Here is a 21,095-nt window from a genome sequence, read left to right as displayed (position 1 = left end):
ATGAGCACTAAATAGCAGGAGTCTCCAGACAGAAGTGCAGAGAGAGGAGAGACAGGGAGACACAGATGGGTGAATTGAGGACAGAGAGGGTCCTCAGCAAACCTCGGTGGAGCGACAGGACGAGAAAATGAAGATGAACAATGAGGTTAGACGATGGGTACTGTGCCACTGAAAAGATAAGTCGCGGAGTACAAAGAGCAATACAGAAACATAATAGTTTTTTCACCTTAAACTTGGGAGAGTATGGCAGATTTAAAATGCCTTAATAACAGAAAGAAGGACATTGAATTGGACTGGACAGAGTTCATCCCTGTCTTCTTAAAATGATGTTCCCATAAAACTGAATTATGAAGGGAACAGTATTTACAGTCATAATTTTAAATGCTAACTTTGTGAATTTAAACAAAACTAAATAACTAATTGCATACACAGGAAATATTGGTGAGTATTTTTTCCAGAGTAATTACTATTTTGCTCTGAAATAGTGATATTTAATCATTTTGGAGTGTATTTATTACTCATAGCTTCTAGAGTGCGATCAAAAATGCAGAGTCAATTCTATTGGAGTCAAACCATGACCACGCTGTAACGGAGGTGATCTCTGGGGCCGTAGATCTCAGTCTCTTATATTATATAGCTTCATTATTGGCTAAGTATATTACTTTGTTCCACGCTAAAACATTGCACAGGAAGCATGTGAATCTGTCATTTATGCATCTATTTGTCACGACCTGTCTATGTTTTAGTTTGTCTGTCTCTGTTTCCTGTTGTAGTTTGTGTTCCCCCTCCAGTCTTGTCTGTTGCTGGTGATTGTGTTCACCTGGTGCCCCTTTGTTTTCTCCTCCTTCCTCACCTGTGTCTTGTTGGTTTGATTAGTCCTGTGTGTATTTAGGTTCTGTTTTCCTGTTCGTGTGTGTGAGGTCCTTGTTGCTGGTGACTGTGTTCACGTAAGACAGTCATATTGAGGCTGTGTATCATGAACCACAGCGATGAATAAATGCCCACACCGGGTTGTATTTTAACTCTCTGCCTCCTTGCTTGGTCGGGCCGCTCAATGGTCAGCTTCACACACTCCCACTCGTGTTACTTAAGCACTTTGGTTTATTGACCTTTTTTATTATAAAGATCATTATGGTTCATTTATTCTATTCTGAGTAAAAATTACCTTCTATTGGGAGTAAAATTACCTTCTATTGGAAGTAAAATTACCTTCTATTGGGAGTAAAATTACCTTCTATTGGGAGTAAAATTACCTTCTAGTTGGAGTAAAATTACCTTCTATTGGGAGTAAAATTACCTTCTATTGGGAGTAAAATGACCTTCTATTGGGAGTAAAATTACCTTCTATTGGGAGTAAAATTACCTTCTATTGGGAGTAAAATTACCTTCTATTGGGAGTAAAATTACCTTCTATTGGGAGTAAAATGACCTTCTAGTTGGAGTGAAATGACGTTCGATTGGGAGTAAAATTGGCAGTAGAGTTGTTTTTAATATACACTACATAGAGTAAATAACCATTAAGCAGAGTCAAATCTAAGCACATAATAGAGTAAAATGAACTCTAAAAATACAACTCTGAACAAAGAGTACATTTTACTCTATATAGGTTGGGACCAAATGTAATATTTTTAGAGTAAAATGTTCTTCAATTTGAGTCAATTTTACTCAGAGAAATTTACTGTGTAGGCATAGGCAAGAAAACACTTATATTCAGTAAATGAGTATGGTACATAACGTACAGACGAGACACAAGACATTATTGGGGACACGAACAGTAGTCACCTCTATTTATCGGTCTTGCTCTGTTGGACAATTTTTTAATGTGAAATCTTTGCCTACTGCAATGAACTATACAGCAATGTAAAACTACCCATTCAACACTAATTATTCCCTTTTGGAACCGTTTAAACAACAGCATAATGTATCAAAACACTAGTTTATCACAATGTGATTGCACTAAATGATTAATAGCTCAAACCTATAAAATAGGACATAAAAAAACATTTTGTTAACAATTAGAAAACACAGCTGGGGCGTGAAGGAATGTAATGAGAGGGACACACTTCAAAATCAAAAGTGAAACGTCAGCATAAAAAGTCAGACGTCAAACTGGTTCCCTCACCACTTTCATCCAACATCAAGTCTTCTTGGTAGCGATACTTCTCCGGTCCACAGGCAACAAAAACGTCCTCATCGCCAAAGAAGTCTTGCAAACACGTCACCTGGAGACAAAGACATTTATCTACTGTTATTATCATTTATTTGTAAGATAGTACATTTCCAGGTCAATTGAACGGCAGCCAAGAGCAATGCCATCTTTCTATCATTAGTATGCATTGTTCAAATAACTTATTGTCGAGGGAAAGCAGCTGCTCTACAGATTTACGAATGCCAACTCTCCAAGTCCCACGCTTAACGTCCTTAATTCTAGTATACTGACACATACACACTGTAAAGAAGACACTCACACAGCCCAGAGCTCAGCACTACGCACGCACACAAAATAAGATTTCATGTGCTTACGTGAAACAGCACGTGGACTGAGCTCCAGGACACGGATGAGGAACAACATGGGAGTCTGTTTGTGCCTGCTTGTTTTTGTTTGCACGTTGGCTGACTCGCTTATTTACTGATTGGCTACAGCACCGGACATTCAGAGCAAACAAATGGGGGGGGGGGTCTTTTCCTGGAAGACTATGTGGTGTGATGGAGAGGGTTGGAGGTGAAGAGAGGTTTAGATATTAGAGGAATTAAAGATTTATGTGGAATAATTACATTGCTGAATAATTTAGATATTAGGGTGTTACATATTACAGTTGAATAAGGGCAGAGCTGAGTATGTTTGACTCAGGGGGGAAATACAGTTGTTATTCAGTCACTCCATACTAAGCTAATATCAAACCTACAAGCAAATAACTGGATTATTAAATAAGAAATAAGAGTTCTTTAAGAGGGTTTGTAAAGTTTTAATTATTGTGATCAATACATAATGCATCTTGAACCCCGCTGTTAACATATTCATTCTGCCCCACAAGACATTTGTTAGTTGGGTTTTTAAATTCACCGTTAACACATTTCAGCAACAGGGTGTTTATTCTGATAAATAGGTTAAGAAAGACGATGCTCTTCATTGTTTTCTGCGTGATTTAGTCGACAGCTTATTCCATATCTGATCCGAACTCTGCATGATTTACTCAAACAACTTTAATTACACCCCACGGGCAACCATCACATTTCAGTCCCAAGCCATCAATATTCCAAATCATATTTCGCGATAGGCAACGTCACAGTGCGAAAGGGATTTCCAGAAGGACAATAGTTCATTCATCCGCTATGACAAATCTCCTTTCAAAAACCTATTAAGAGCTATTACAATTTAGACTGCGTGTGCAGCACCGCCTGGAGTTCACACATTAAAACAAAGCAACCTTTTATTGCATTTTCGTGGCAATTAACATCCAAGAATCCATTTAGATTCCTATTAGCCACCAATCAACAGCCCACAAGAAAGTCACAGCGGATATAACAGCATTATCAACAAAATACCCAATAAACAGTGAAGAGGCCATTCTTCAAGGGTGTGTGTGTGTGTGTGTGTGTGTGTGTGTGTGTGTGTGTGTGTGTGTGTGTCATCCTGCTTTACCCCCCACGGACTCTAAATGTGCAGAGGGGAGGCAAAAATCAAGTTTAATCTCAGACGCAGACTTTCTGTGGAACATGGACTATTTTCATTTAACTTTTCAAATGAAGGCTCGCTGTGTGTTTGTGTCAGCGTACATTCTGCCACGAAAACACATGTTTCTGCACGAGAAAATAAGAAGAGCTTTGTGTCTGTGGAAGAGAGGTTATTATAGTTTCATAACAGAGTGCATATTGCTTTCTTCCCTGATATCCCCTGACAGTGTGTCGGTGATTATTTCAGGCCGAGCGGCTCCACTTCCTAACAAGATGGCTGTGATACAGACGCCGGTGCTGTTAGCATTTCCCCAGTGAGTCGGCTCCGATGAGTTGCCTTGGACACCTCTACCTCTTATTGTGCTGGATGTCCCCGTATTTACACATTATTTTAATCTTTATATAATTGTATGCTACTGTGTTCACTGAGCACAGGACATCTTTACGTTAGTCCTTACATAGTGTATAGTACAAAGTGTTTTGATTGTTCAATTAAATTATATTCAAAGTATTTTCAATTGAATATTTGGAAAACTTACAGTTTTTGTATGCTCATTCTCTCGCACAGGACTCTCTTAATCTAAATACGAATAGCCTTTTTTTTTAATAAGAAATAAAAAAGAATATGATTTTTATCAAGATCAATCTATAACTATGACCATTTTTTGTACTTATTGATTTATAATTATCGATATATTTGAACACTGTATTTATTGAATTTTGTCTACAGGAGGAAAATGCTGACTTGAAATAACAGACTTTAAAAAGATAAAATAAATAAAGTTAAAATCCCACAAGACCATTCTCTTCAAGTCAACGGAAATATAACGCAATGGTCATTGACTTATAATGAATCAATTGTTTCATGAAATGTCAGAACAGTGAAGTTGCCCATCAGAACTTCCCATGGTCCTAAGTAATGGCTAAACTCAAAAATTAATTTTCAGTTGACTTTCAAATGAAACAATAATAGTCTTCAAAAAAAAATGTTCATTTATTTTGACATTTCTGTACACAAGTCACTCGTTTAAAACTTGCTGTTGTATTCAACGCCCTTACTTATACATATCTGTAAATATGTTAACATCATTTATTTTACACTTATACTGTCACTTTCTTTGACATATTTTATGTTTAATTCGTACATTTCTTTGTCACACTTGTGTGAACTCACATCAGTCCTATCTTGTGTTTCACCCTTGTTCCCGTTGCTGCCATCACACCTGCATTTCTCTACAGGGATCAAAAGGTTTATCTTATCTTATCTTAAATGCTGATTATTTGTATTTACAGCAGTCAGTCTGACCGATTCCTCAGGCCACGACTGCTGCTGGAGTCAACCAAGAGGAGGATGCTGCAATGAGGCTCCTTTGAAGCTGCTCATCCCAAGATAGAAACACCAGAAACGTTGAGTAAACAGAGAAGAGGAAAGAACTCATGCAGAACGTATTCACTGTGAGGAGGACAGTGAGATATTAGTGAGGGGAAACGGTGACAATCTCTATGTAGGGCAGCCTCCAAGGGCACCTTTAAGCCGAGGGTAAACTATAATGTGGAGCAACACACAAACACACACTGTATACGGAGAGGGGTGTGAAAAGTATGGTTGCCATGGTGATAATGCCCTCTAGGCATTGATGAAGGGCTGGTGCGTGCCGCTGACTGCACGCTGTGCACACTGTGAGAGAGAGCACAATCATTCATATTTTATCTACTATTGGCACGACACACTCTACAGAACGGTGTCATTCACACAATTCCACACGCACTAACACACGCAAGAGGCACATGGCCTGGTTAATATTGAAATACTCGTGCAATGTCCTCCATTCAAAAAAGATGAAAAAATGAATGATGGTTAGGGGATTTAAGGTGAAAAGAGAGTTGGAAAAAATTCAATTAAACCAAAACAGTCAAAGAAATCGGGTTAGCAGAATCCCCCGAGTTTGAGAGGAAACCAACAGACAGAGGAAAACGAGCAACAGAGGAGGAGATCGATTCCTGACTGAGCCCAACGACAAAACAAGACGCTTTGATGTCTCTGGTGCTGCGTTCTCTCACAGTTACACAACATCCACCGCTGCTGTAACAACGACTGGGAGAAACAAACGGAGACATGGAGGAAAAACAGGGACTGCAATAAGATGATGGAAAGGAGCAGGACGTGTGGGAATTGTCAATTTCACATCCCTCCCATCAACTCTATTTAAAATGGGCTTAGAAACTGGGTCACAATAATCAATTTACTTCCCCAGATTAAAAAAGGGATGGATAGATGCATACGTGAAAGCATTTGTTCAGAACAGAATACAAATCAAGAGCAGGAGCAAATTGGATCTTTAGAGCAATTGTATGTGGCATCTCACACCTGACAAGCAATCCCCCTTCCACCATGACTGACTTACAAACAAAGGGAACAAATACAGATTTGATATTACGGACACTAGTAATACTAGTAACAACAATAGTATAACTACAATGTAATAGAGGCTTGTACAAACACATTTATTGACTTCTAATTATTGTGAACATGATCTACTCCTGAAAATCTAAAAAAGATCGAAAGATGATTAAGCACTAAGAGAAATAGTCAGTAAGCCTATTTATGTTGTCACTATGCCACCTAGTGTACAATCACCAAACACCTACAAAAATGTCTCTTTGTTTTTATTCTTGTTTGTTCTTCTTCTCCCTCTATGTTTTGTTGATATTCAATACTAATCAGATTTAAGAAGCTATCTGGTTTTGGGCACATAATCGTCTTATTATTTGCACAGCATTAGTGCCAAGGTGGATCACTATATGAGGCAAAAAACAACTGCCGCCACAAGGTGGCACTGTTTAATAACCACATGGTGAGATATGTGAGACAGACGACACCAAAGTAGCACCAGAAAACCAGTGAGATGGAGAGAGATGGACATACTGAGCAGCTGGATTTTAACTCAGGCATTAAACAGAATGGGAGAGAAAGGTATAGACAGTTTTAAAAAGATAAATGAAATGGTAAGGAGATGATTTCTGACTCCATCCACAACATACATTATGAATGTTGAAAACACACAGGAACTAGGTGTAGTTTGTTTTTAATAATCCGACCACGAGCAGACAGATTAAAGCGTTTTCAATCTGGATCTCTGCAGAGCCCTACCTTTGGTCTCTACCATTACATGTTACTTGTTAGACGCTTTCATCCAAAGCGACATACATACTCAATACTGTGGGCAATCCCCACAGGAGCAATTTGGGGTGAAGTGTCTCAGGGACACAACAACATGCTGACTGCAGTGGGGTTTGAACCTGTGACCCCAACGCTCTATCCACTGCACCACACGCCTCCCCATCTGAGTGCCTCTTTGTCTGGGAGGGATCACTGTGGAGCACAGTTTAGTTTGGAAGCTCGGGAACGCAAGGGGAAAAACATGAAAGTGACCGTCAGCTGTGACAGTTCAATTAGAACATTGAAAAATATACTATAACATTATTTCACCTTACTTGTAGGGTCATACAAAATGAAGACTATACGTCTATAAACTATCAAAACAGTTATTGTATGTTGTTCACACACACACACACACACACACACACACACACACACACACACACACACACACACACACACACACACACACACACACACACACACACACACACACACACACACACACACACACACACACACACACACACACACACACACACACCACACACACACACACACACACACACACACACACACACACACACACACACACACACACACACACACACACACACACACACACACACACACACACACACACACACACACACACACACACACACACCACACACACACACACACACACACACACACACACACACACACACACACACACACACACACACACACACACACACACACACACACACACACACACACACACACACACACACACACACACACACACCAACACACACACACACACACACTTTTTGTGTTTAAACTGTCTCGTCTGGTTCCCGCCAGCGTGGAGCAAATGATCTGTGACAACAATGCTCACTCTGCTCATCGACTATTTCTGTCTCCCTGTCAGATTTCCGGTCGACCACAGGGCTCATCTGTCTTTGGGTATTTACCTCAAAAAGATCAATAGTGAATTAAGTTACAATAAGTGCTGAAACAATTCATTGATTATATGATCAACAGAAAATTAATCCTCAATAGTATTCATTTTTCCCCAGTAATTTTAAAGGAAAACATGGAGTTACTTTTTGGTTTCAGCTTCTTGGGTGTAACAATGAGCTGCTTTTATCTATGTAGTATTGAGAGTCTTTGGGTTTAAGACTATTTGTTGGACAAAACAAGACATTTAAAGGCATTTTGAATTTGTGATGTACATTTTAAGTGATTTGACATTTCACAATAAATCAATTCATAAAATAAACCCAAAGAAAACAAAAAGAAAACATTAATTTCAACCCTAGTAACAAGACAGTAAAAAAAATACTGTAATGATTTAATGTAAATGTTTTTTGTGTGTTTGTTCCTTTCAAGCTTGGTCTTTGTCTGATAAGAAACAGAGGCATTTCTCAGAGACTAAAACAAACAGGCGGCTACAGAGCAGGACAACAAAAACAAAAGACAAAAAGGAGCTTGGACTCGTCCACTTCTGTCCTGCGTCTCACTAGACACACGGTGGGTACACAGAGGACATGGTGAGGTCAACATTATCCTGCCCACAGAGAGAGCAGAGTTTGGAGCGATGTGCTGCCGGGGGAGATAAGCGCGGTGGAGCTGTCCGCGGTGCTGAATCAACTACAGCTGGCCAGCAGGGCATGCTGCGTGACAACACTAACCACAGAGAGATCGAACAGACAGCCGGATGGATACGGAAAGACAGGCAGGGTAACAGATGGGTGTGTTGATACTAAATTAAGAGAGACATAAACTGCTAAGCATGTGCTGCCTGCAGAGCCTCTGAGGTGAAGGAATACAAAGGTGCGAAGGAATGACAAAGCTTTAATATTTCCACTAATGTTTTAGAATGGCATGCTGTAGCACGGCCCAGGGGTGAGACTATAATCAATAAAACTACATGGGTTTCACATTGATTTGAAAATAACAGGGCATTTTACAGTGTGGTTAAACCTATTATTTACAGGCTTTAATAAGGGTAATCTTGTTTTAAAACAGGTCAGTATATATATATACATCTACAAGTCATTTAATTGCTGTGTGTTCCCTATATGATTGTATTATTTTGATAAAGTTGAGGGCCCACGTTTGATGAATGATGTTCAATTACATCCATAGAGCCCTAGACTAATGTGACGCCAGTACAGCACTTTAAATATGCCGTCAGCTGGGACTAGAGGCTCTGCAGGGTCAGCACAAATACGTCCTTTGTCACTGTCAGGAACATTTCAATGTCTGCAGAAAAATTGCCATTCTCACTCTCAAAATGAAACTGACAAGTTGCATGTTATAACTCCATAGGAGAATTTAAGTAATCACCTCTAAGGCCGAAGGGAGACACACACACACAGGCAGGCACAGAGCCACAGCGACTGACAACAGGAGAGGTGGAGGAAATCAATTTGAGGGAAGGATAAAACCCTCTGCATCCCTGGGGGGGGATTCACACATCGCATGGCCTTTTGATGTCTCAATCAGCACACTGCAGAGAGGAAACTGACAGGGGGTGGGAGACTGGGGGAATCAGTAAGAGTGAGTGAGAGAGAAAGAGAGCAGCGGTGAAGTGAGGGGTGAGTTGGCACTGGTGTGTTCGCCTCAGACCAGCACAACAGACTGGCTGGGTCTGTTGCATAACAACTTATGTAACAGCTTCTGCTCTCCACAGGGGGAGAGAAAACTTTCTTTTGGAGCTGAATCTGGGTTTCATGTGTCTGAAGGGAGCCAATCATGAAGCACGTTACAAAAAACAAGGAATTATGCAGGAGCGCTGTTCCCAGATAAACAAGATGAAGGCAAAATAGCCCAGCATCCACTTCCCTCCCCTTTTCCAAGGCTTTTCTCTCTAGTGTTTTAGTGTCTCCTCAGCTTAACCTCATCTCTCGTGTCTCGTCCTGCTGTCTTGCTTTAATCTGGCTCTCGCTCTCTGTCTCGTCTCTAACCTCATTCCTTCACTGGTCTCTTTCATCTCCCACCATATTGATCTCACTCCTTATGTCTATGGGCTTTAATCTGTTCTCAAGGATGAGTGTGCATGCGTGAGCATTTTGTGTGCATACAGAGATATTATGAGTGTGCTGAATCTAAGAGCTGAACATGCAAGTACAGCAGATACTCAAGCGAGCATAACAAGCAATACTGGAAGGAGGAAACCTTTACATGTATCGACTGTTTGACCAACTTTCAGTAACCTAAAGACAAGCAGTAGTATTTACATTTCACAGCCTAAGGAAGGGAGATGTAGCAATTTTGGTGAAAAGAAACACTCAAATGACAAATTGCGTATTGGAATATAGTTGATGGTTATTGTGTGAGGAAAGGCTAATCATGCCCTCATAGTATATACATCAATATTTATTGGATATCTCTATTATTCTGCACATTAACTGTTCATTTGAAAACGGACAAATTGAAGTACAATACTACTCACTTACAAATGTCAACTTGCTGATTGAAGTTAGTTGACCTTTGAGTTGATTTTGACGGACAAACTCAAATGGAGTAGCTATTAATGGCTGGGGGAAAAAATAATATTGTGCACTGCGCGTTGGCTCTGATGACAATGCAGAAAACAAAAGGTTCACCAAGGGATTTTTAGAACAACTTTTTTAGAGGCATTGTATAAAAGATGCAGGATTTGTTCATTACTTCAATACTTTGTTTGCTATATAGTGAGTGGAAATGGGACATTTTGAGGCGGTGCAACATCTAAGGGTTTTGATAGCAAAGCACAACACCTTAAAAATTGGCTTTAGAGAACCATTGCTCCATCTGGTGTTTACAACCCGGCATCTAAGTGACTCCATCACCGAGCCCCACACAGACAGAAGCTCTGATGGCCGAGATATGTCTGTTGCTCTCTTTAAAGCAACCAAAAGCACAAAGCTGGGACACAATCTTTCAAATGGAGATCGGGTTAAGAGAGATTAGAGAGTGAGTGAGCCAGGACGTGCATGAGTCAGACAGAGTGTGTGATGAAGTTGTGGGGTGACTAAGTTCTCCACTGTCTGCCAGGGATGGAAACGTCTGCCATCGATTTGAATTTGGCAGCAGGGCCTCTGACTACAGACAGCCCTTCAATCTGCCACAGTCACTCTCTACTGGTAAACACACAAGCTAACAGACTGACTGAATCATAGAGACAGAAAGGCGACTCATCTGAAACAACACGTGCCGAGTTACCTGTTTTTCACACACAAAATCAACATCATTTACTGCAAACACACTGAACTGTATATTAGCAATTACACCACACACACACACACACACCAGTAGGAGCTGTAGCTGTGACTCAGCAGATCAGCAGGAGCAGATGGACTCTGCTTCCCACAATCCTCCTCTGCAGAACAAAAAGTGACATCATCAACACAATCCAGCCAATAACAGTTTGAGAAACAGCTGAATGATTTGTATATGAGCTGAACATAATCCCTGCATTTCAAAACAGGCAATGTTTTTCAGCAACGTTGCACCCGCTCTACAGTCGCTGCAGAGCTGGATGCCGGCCAATGAGGAGAAAGGAGGCAAGGAGTAAACACAACAAAATGAGAAGGAGATGAGGAGATGAAAAGGAGAGGACAAATTAGGCCGGGATAGTGAGGTGGGGAAACTAACAGAGACAGAGAGAAAGAGAGGGAGGGGAAGAAGGAGAAAGATGGAGGGACAGTAGCGGAGAGAGAGAGACGCCATATGTTGCAGCTCTAGGATTTGGGGGTGCATGCGAGTGGGATGATTAAATGAGAACTAAGTAACCATAAAAACAATGGCATGCTGACAGCAATATGCAGAAAGACTGAGACAAATGAAGTAAAGGAAGGTGAGAGAAAGAAGGTCAGAGGAAGCATAGATGGCTGTGGGACATGAAGAGAGGAATATGTCTAGAAGAAAAGTAAACATAATAGAAATAATGATTATGATGGGGAGAGAAGCAGAAGCAGTACTGGGTGGAAATGACATTTACATGGGAGACCCAGAGAGAAGAAGGAGGAGGAGGAGGCAGAGAAAACAGAAGATAAAAGGATATTAAAAGCTCTTCAGCCTTGCCAACAAGGAGACGAACAGGCCAACAATGCGGTTTGAGAAGTGAGAGCTGCACTGCAGATAGTGCAGAACACACTCGCCTCCTACATATTACCTCTATTTAACAAACTTTTAATTGGTGTGATAAAATGCCACAGTGTAATTTGTGTGCAATATATAATGGGTGGACAAAAAAAAGAACGCTGGACAGAAACAAATGACTGATCATCAGAAAGTAGCAACATAGGCGATGGCAATATGCAGTTTATTTCAGCTGCATCATTACGAATAAAAAAGGTCAAAGTATTCACATTTCGACAGGTGAAGTCTCATTTACAAAATCTGCAAAAAAAACTAAAATAGACATCTACAACCATGCTCGCTAAAGTGTGAGACTTAGAGCGAAATGCTATCATCATGCTAAGAAAGTTTGAGAAGTTGACCATGAGGATTGGTTGCGTTATATTTCAATGTAAGATCCACGTAGTTTAGAGATTGAACCATTAAAGGTAAAGGGTATCCAAGTCTCATATACCCCTTGAATTTTGACCATCCTGTGTCTTGCGAGTCCCCTAAATGCACCACTAAATCTGGGTAAACAACCCAAGACTATGGCCCTTTCTCATTTCTCTAACTCCCCTCCTCGACTCCTATCCTCGAGACTTAGTCCCGCCCACAGGAGATGCAAGCGGAGGAGCCGAGGAGGGGAACCGAGGAGAGAGGAGGGGAAGCAGCAGGCGGTTAGAGAAATGAGAACTCATTTTAAAGAGACGTCCATTAATGATGACAGGAGGCACAGCAGCCCTCTGTCTGATGGACAGATGTGTTCATGACGACTTATATATATTTACTTTTACTTCATTCACAGTGCGGTATAATGAGACAATAACAGGCTACAGATGCGGACACATACAGTGGGGCAAAAAAGTATTTAGTCAGCCACCAATTGTGCACGTTCTCCCACTTAAAAAGATGAGGCCTGTAATTTTCATCCTAGGTACACTTCAACTATGAGAGACAAAATGGGGGGAAAGAATCCAGGAAATCACATTGTAGGATTTTTAATGAATTCATTGGTACATTCCTTGGTAAAATAAGTATTTGCTCACCTACAAACTAACAAGATTTCTGGCTCTCACAGACCTGTAACTTCTTCTTTAAGAGCCTCCTCTGTCCTCCACTTGTTAACTGTATTAACGGCACCTGTTTGAACTCGTTATCAGTATAAAAGACACCTGTCCACAACCTCAAACAGTCACACTCCAAACTCCACTATGGCCAAGACCAAAGAGCTGTCAAAGGACACCAGAAACAAAATTGTAGACCTGCACCAGGCTGGGAAGACTGAATCTGCAATAGGTAAGCAGCTTGGTGTGAAGAAATCAACTGTGGGAGCAATTATTAGAAAATGGAAGACATACAAAACCACTGATAATCTCCCTCGATCTGGGGCTCCACGCAAGATCTCACCCCGTGGGGTCAAAATGATCACAAGAACGGTGAGCAAAAATCCCAGAACCACACGGGGGGACCTAGTCAATGACCTGCAGAGAGCTGGGACCAAAGTAACAAAGGCTACCATCAGTAACACACTACGCCGCCAGGGACTCAAATCCTGCAGTGCCAGATGTGTCCCCCTGCTTAAGCCAGTACATGTCCAGGCCCGTCTGAAGTTTGCTAGAGAGCATTTAGATGATCCAGAGGATTGGGAGAATGTCATCTGGTCAGATGAAACCAAAATATAACTTTTTGGTAAAAACTCAACTAGACGTGTTTGGAGGAGAAAGAATGCGGAGTTGCATCCAAAGAACACCATACCTACTGTGAAACATGGGGGTGGAAACATCATGCTTTGGGGCTGTTTTTCTGCAAAGGGACCAGGACGACTGATCCGTGTAAAGGAAAGAATGAATGGGGCCATGTATCGTGAGATTTTGAGTGACAACCTCCTTCCATCAGCAAGGGCATTGCAGATGAAACGTGGCTGGGTCTTTCAGCATGACAATGATCCCAAACACACCGCCCGGGCAACGAAGGAGTGGCTTCGTAAGAAGCATTTCAAGGTCCTGGAGTGGCCTAGCCAGTCTCCAGATCTCAACCCCATAGAAAATCTTTGGAGGGAGTTGAAAGTCTGTGTTGCCCAGCGACAGCCCCAAAACATCACTGCTCTAGAGGAGATCTGCATGGAGGAATGGGCCAAAATACCAGCAACAGTGTGTGAAAACCTTGTGAAGACTTACAGTACAGAAAACGTTTGACCTCTGTCATTGCCAACAAAGGGTATATAACAAAGTAATGAGATTAACTTTTGTTATTGACCAAATACTTATTTTCCACCATAATTTGCAAATAAATTCTTTAAAAATCAGACAATGTGATTTTCTGGATTTTTCTTTTCTCATTTTGTCTCTCATAGTTGAAGTGTACCTAGGATGACAATTACAGGCCTCTCTCATCTTTTTAAGTGGGAGAACTTGCACAATTGGTGGCTGACTAAATACTTTTTTGCCCCACTGTATTTATATATACAATTTCAGAATCAAACAGAGCACTCTCATAATAACGTAACACTATCAGAGACTGGATATATTCTGTGAGCCTTGTATTTTTAGCCCATCAATATGGGAATGGTACCTCTGCCAATGCTAAACCCACTGAGTAACACTGAAGGAGCTCACTAATGAGATACTCAAAAACAGAATGCACCCGACCTCAGAGATGACTAAGTGGCGTCTCTTCATGCACTGGTTGATTATCGCCTACAGTTAATGGTGAGTGATGCATGAGCAGAAATCTAAATGAGTCCATTAAAAAGAGTGTGTGTCACTGTCTGTGCCTAAGTGTGCGTGAGCTTTGCGAGGTTCAGGCTGGCAGCTGGGCTCCATAGTGTCTGTGTGCGTGTCTGTCTCTTTGTGTGTAAACAGAGCTTACATGTATTAATAGGCTAGCCATGTCCGAGCTCTAAGCCACTTACAGGTTGTCTTTTTTCTTGATCAATCCAGCTACACCCCTTGCTACTGTAGCACATCACGGCAGGTCGGACAGTTCCTATGGCAACTAGATCAAATCATCAGAGAAACCAGCCAAGGTGAAGAGCTTGCCGAGAAATATGAGGTTGTGGTTACCCCAAAGGAGAGGGGATGGAGCTAAAAATATCGCCTATCAGAAACAGTGAGACCTGAGACACGATCAATATGGCAGAGGGGGGGGAACTTGATATGTCAACCAGTCGCTCTGATTACAGACAGAAACACAATATCCAAAAGGATTAAGGTAGAGAAAGCTTGTTCACAGCCTGTTGTTGTCTGCTCTCTTTCCCATTATCAGGTCTCCCAGGATACTGCAAATCAGAAATGATATAATAGTGATAACACACTTCAAAGCATTTAATGGCAAACATGCGGGCGTACACACTCGAGATAGTTTGGTACGGACTGAAATGTACTCGTAATAACAATCAAGAGCCAAAATGGGGTATTGAATGACTAATAACAAATATGAAATATAATCGTGCCAATTATAAATCTGAATTTTATTTGAGCAAAGGCCTTATATTATATGATTTGACAACATTTAACGTTGGATGTTTGGGTCCATTTGTGATATCGAAGATGGAAGTTTGGCAGAAATGTGGTCCTCAAAGAAAGGTATTGCAACAGAAGAGTCACAAATGCAGATATACACAAACATAAATACAAAGGCAAAATAAGAGGACTGACAGCAACAACTGCAGACTCTCTCTTGAACTCTGCATAACTTAAAATACCAAAAGACATAATACATTATTCATCCCAGCCCAGTTTAGCTGCAGTATTTTTAACTGATATGAACTTCTAAGAAGTTTTGAAGTGGGGAATAAAATACATTAAAAAGTCATTATTTAAAAAGGATCCATGAATGGCAGACTATTGCAACCCTTGAGAACAATTGAAGGCAATAAGAATGAGAGGAAGAATGAGGCTTAATGGATGTACATTGTGCCTCTCCGTTTCTGGCCTTATTACAAGGGTTAATGAAGGCAAGGAGCCTGCTGAGATCCTCTCTCTCTCTCTCTCTGGTTCTGCAGGGACTCAACGTAACTGTATGGCCCAGAAACCTACTTCTGTTGTAGGCTCACAGACTGACACAGCAGATGACACCAAAAGCAAAGACTCACACACCAACATGGACTCAGAAATGCATCCACCTGTGCACACACATACATTTCATAACACTTAAAGTAACCTTATCCTGGTTTATACCTTTAGCGCACTCCTGATATTCAATAATGTATATTCAAGTGTCATTAACATGCAGTTTGCTCACTAGTCACCCAATCCCTTCTGCTTTCACTCATACATATTTTATGTTGTTTCACTCAGATCTACATCTAGTAATAGTTTACCTTACTGATTAGTGAGGTTTATTTGTTGTTATATTAAGCTGATTTGCTGAAGTTAGCATGGATTAACCACATTGCATAGGGGGTTTAAATATTCAACAAGCTTATATTGTGTTCTGAGACCTTTCACCTATCCAGAAAGAAACAGGGGGCTGTTCAAGACGTGCCCAGAATTTTCTCTCATGAATGGCACACATTGGCAGTCTCAACCCTATGCAAATGTCATTTAAATCTTACAATCTGACTCTCCCATCTTGCTTGAAAATCCATCATTCTAAATGTTATTGTCCTCAAAAACATAATCGCAAACTCTCCTACATGCATTAACCCACGCATTCATACACAAAAACAAAAGGAGAAGTGAGGTTCTGCACTCAGCCCAACCCAGCACATTTGGCAGTGAGCATGTTACCATGCCTACAGGCCCAATCAATACAATGTCTAAAAATAGCATGACTATAATAGTCTTACTTCCCATCGCAGAGGGGTGACCGGGGAGAGAGAGCAGCATTTATTGTGTAATCTCCAAGATAATCGTAACCAGTGGTGACAACACAGTTAGTGGGCATTGAGCAAAAGCGTGAGTTTAATCCCCCCAACAGGAGCTTTCTCAAAGAAAACCTGATCCTGGGGATTTTATTGGCCGGTGCTGGGCTCTAACAGCAGGGCAGGGTTAACAGTGGATCATTAAATAGACTGCAGGGCTTCAGAGACAGGAGGACATGCCAGGGCCAACACATGAAAATGAAGCGGGATACATGCTTACACAGAGTACTAAAATGGCAATTAAGAATGAAAAGCCCACTGTACAAAGGCCATATTCATGAGGATGAGTCACAAATTGGCTATTAAGGAGATGATTACTGTGCAACACAAAATGGCAGGACGCCCTTAACGCCAAACACAATCTGTTTCATAATAATGTTGTCGTTCTGATGATGCTGTTAGGGTGAAAACTGTGTCGGTACATTCAATAACTTGGAGCTACAGAGGCATAGAGAGGGGAGCACACAGACAGAGACAATGATGATTGAGGATGGCAGGAGAGATAGAGAGGTGACATGAAGGCAAACATGCTGAGATTAGAAAGCTACATCAAGTCACAAATATAACCAGATACCCTGACATACTGGCAGAGATGTCCTTTTCCTTTGTGTGGCTTCATAAACTCGGACGTGTGCCAGCAGAGAGAAAGTGAGTTTGACCTCATTTCACTGCAGCGCAGGCCAAGTTCAGAGCCATTTCCACATTAGTGCTGTAGTGGGGAATATGTGCATGGATCTTTCCATATGTACACATATGCCTGTACACTACAGTCCTGTTTTGATGTGTGTTCTTTTTATAGCATCTCACTTGCACTGCTGAGGAAAAAAAGTGAGCTAAATATGTGGGTGGACTATCAAGAGGCCGTGACTCAGATCTGTTTTCCAAGGCAAAGCCCTGGCACACATCGCAGCAGCGTGGGTGAAAGCCCAGACTTCATTCATAGATTTCTTTCATCTTTACCTTCTCTTGACCCCTTTCGGTCTCAGTGTCACTCTCCCCACAGCTGTGGACAGGGACACAAATGCTCTTCATTCACACAAGGCTCATTAAAGAGGAATGAGAATGTGGTCATAAAATATTTAAGCATTTTTTACTCCTACCAGCCTGTTGCTCTTTCTATTCTCCGGCAACACAATTGATACATAATATACAAACGCAAAAACTAAATCGCATCTCAGTGACCGATGTATTCATCTCATAATGTTTGAAAAACATCAGCTCCCACTGTCTGTACCACAGAAAGGAAATTGAGACAGGAAGCTTTAGAAACATTGATACATTGAAAGCCAGCAAACAATCAGCAATGGCAGTCAAAGGTTTGTCTGAGGTTCTCTTAAACCATAAAAAGGCTTAGTGTTGCCTTCCACAACACTAACAGTGGTAACAAAATGGGGCGCTTATCTTCTAACGCCAACTCAAAAAGAAATGATTGGGTTTTTGCCCCCCTCATACAGTATAGCAATGATGATGATATTTTGACCAAAGATTTCTCACCAGTTTTCCCTCCAGCGTGTAGATCTTCTTCACCACGCCAGAGTCGAGCTTGATGGCATCAGTAATATCGGTCAGGACTTGTTCGTAGGAATGGGCCGTCTTCTTGTTCAGCAGGATCCTCACAGTTTTGCGGGGCTTCACTCCGCTCCGAACTACGGACACTAGCTTCGGACGTATGAAGTCCTTGGTTTCACGACTCTCTGGAGCCCCAGCCTTGGCGCTGCCCAGGGAGGGGGGCCCGCGGGAGGATGCAGCCGAGGCCTTGACGTTCACCGACCAGTTGGGGTTCACGTTTTTTGTGTAATCCAACTTTTTGTAAGCTTCGATGGAGCTGCACACATAGCTTTCACCTGTTGGGGTTCAAATGGAAGGGGAGAGAGGAAAGATACATTACTTAAAGGAACAATGTTTGAAATTCTCTTTTGAGAGAGCAAAAATTGTGAAAAATAGTGCTGACTACAGAGAAAAAAGCGAAGGAAAGAAAGGGAGCAGAAGCAAGGCTGTCTATTTGTATTGTGTAACATCTCTTAAATAAGCAACTATTATTCTAGCAGCAGGCAGCATATTACAGCAATACATATATTCAACCCTATAAAATGATATGGGAAAATTCTGCAGCTTTTGTTCAATTGTCTACGTTACAGGCCAATTTTTTTCTTAAAGCCAAAACCTCTTGTACCTCTTCCCATGTCACTTCCTAGAGAGTAAAACAGTTTAAGAGGGAGCTAATCTGAAACAAAACATATGCCAGGTTCACCATATGGCCACCAAATGACTGATATAATCTTCACCATAATCTACAGTGTGATTAGTGAGTATATGAAGCAGTGCCCAAAAGAAACAGTTTATTAAGCATTTTAAACCTGTAAATGATTACTCACTAAATATTTTCTGTAAATCTAGGTTTGTGTAACCCACAGGGAGGTGAACAAGGAAACATGGCATGGCAGCCGAGGATCAGGCAGTGGTTGTTAGAAAAACAGATTAGGCTACATTATGCTAACAAGGCCTTGAATCCCCCAGGTGTGTTGTAAAGTTGTGTAGGCTACCCACCTTCTACCAGCTGCTCAATATTGGAGATCTTCTTGCAACCATCCAGGGTGTAGATGGTGCGGACGCCCTGCGGCAGGTTGACGTTGTCGGACAGGGAGCGGGTCATGTCCGCCAGCAGGGCGTCAAAGGTCCGGAACCGGTCTGCGGAGATGGCGTAAACTATCCCGTTGAAGTACCGGTCTCCGTTGCGGTAGAATCGGACCTTCTTGGCTCTCCTCTCCGTGGTAAGAGTCTTCAGGGTCCGGGTCCGATACAGGCTGCAGTGGGCACTGTGCGTGGGGCTCGGCACCCCGTTCAATTTCGCACTGGACCGGCCGTGCCTCTGACCTTTGTCCCGCTCGTCGAAATGCTCCATCTCCATTTCTCTGGCGAGGCTCACAAGTACGGCTGTACAGTCTAAGGGAGGACAAACAAGTAGGAGGGTAAGGCTGCGTTGAAAAGTTTTTCTCGAAGTAAACAAAAACAAACTGTGTCGAAAATGATAGACACCGACCGAGGAGAGGTTTGGACGGGCTGGTAAAGTCCGTCGCTGGTGCTCTGACTGAAAATAACTCCCTAATGACAGATTAAGAGCTGTTAAGCCGAGCAGCGGACAGCATGCCTCATGACGACCCGCACTGTCTGTCAGTGAGTTCCTCTGAGGCGCAAATGGATGGAGAGAGAGCGGCAGTCACGAATCAATAAAAGCCTATTAATGTTCTCTTTCTAAATAGTCAGAAACACTGGATCGGCCCAGCATAAAAAAACGATCACATAATAATTTAAATAATTTAAAAAAAAAATGAAATGTTTATTTACTTTCTAATTAACGGGGCTAGAATCGACACGAGACATTCGTTTATGACAACAAAACATGTAAAGGGAATAATGATTTTAACAACAGCTGATACTGACACAGGCTTACCTACGTGCGTAATTAACGCTTCTGTGACGGTCACCTCCAGTGTGACTGATGTTTGATTTCCCAACAGATATGAAGAAAAAGAGTTCAGTGGGCTGGTCGCTGACACTGGATGGTGGTAACGTGTGATCCTATCCTGGCTGCAGTGAGCCCCGCTGTGCGTCTCTTTGTTGTCCGGTTGATGTGCCCCACCACCACCACCAAACAACAGTGAGTGTGTGTGTGCGTATGTGTGCGCAAGAAGCTGGACTGGAAATGAACTAGGTAGCAGCTGCTCCCCCCCCGCTTCTCTGTTCACCCACCAGCTCCTCTCTCTCCTCCTCCACTTCACTCTGTCGTGATCTTCATTTAGTGCCTCCACCCCTCATTAGGATGCAAACCCACACTTCCCACTCGTGCTGGGGGTGCTGCCTGTCCTGCAAACACCCCCAGCACGCGTCATGCGTCAGCTGGGGGGCCAGTCGAAATATTCAATTTCAAGAGCAAAAATGTACATTTATTAAATTATTGAAACTTTCCAGAGACAAAGTTCTGGAGAATTCCCTGGATCATACAGTACCTGTATGAATATATATAACATGAGTTTTACTTTTAATACAATTTAATATTTTATATTGTTGCATCGACTCAGTTGTCTTGTCTTATCTGTCAGAGAGAAACCATTATGTATTTTATTTTTATTATCATACATTTGACCTCCTTGTGTCTATTAACCTGATAACAGTTTATATTTTGCCGCATATACCTTTTTAAAGTTCTTAACAAATAATCTGAGGGGAATTTCTTGTTTGTTTTTAACTTGTGATGTGTCATTTTGTAAAGCACTTTGAGCCGCATGTGTTGTATGAAAA

At 41.6% G+C, this 21,095-nt stretch overlaps 1 protein-coding gene across 5 annotated transcripts in view; it reads right to left on the bottom strand.

Moving 5' to 3' along the window:
- Positions 1-20,499, bottom strand: part of dclk1a (doublecortin-like kinase 1a) — a 46,842-nt gene extending 26,343 nt beyond the window's left edge. For 4 of the 5 annotated variants that reach the window (XM_034199494.1, XM_034199491.1, XM_034199495.1 and 1 more), the window contains exons 1-4: positions 20,248-20,499; positions 19,344-19,739; positions 18,291-18,640; positions 2,123-2,222 (exon numbers count right to left, since the gene is read on the bottom strand). In XM_034199494.1, coding sequence (XP_034055385.1) covers positions 2,123-2,222; positions 18,291-18,640; positions 19,344-19,704 — 811 coding nt within the window. In that variant the 5' untranslated portion in view covers positions 19,705-19,739; positions 20,248-20,499. The remainder of the gene's footprint in view (positions 1-2,122; positions 2,223-18,290; positions 18,641-19,343; positions 19,740-20,247) is intronic. The other variant, XM_034199492.1, reaches the window with a different exon arrangement.
- Between the last annotated feature and the right edge of the window lie 596 nt (positions 20,500-21,095).

Source organism: Gymnodraco acuticeps, unplaced genomic scaffold (assembly GCF_902827175.1).
Source record: "Gymnodraco acuticeps unplaced genomic scaffold, fGymAcu1.1, whole genome shotgun sequence".
Lineage (NCBI taxonomy): Eukaryota > Metazoa > Chordata > Actinopteri > Perciformes > Bathydraconidae > Gymnodraco > Gymnodraco acuticeps.
The sequence above is the reverse complement of the archived record's forward strand: the minus strand, read 5'-3'. Positions and strand labels throughout refer to the sequence as shown.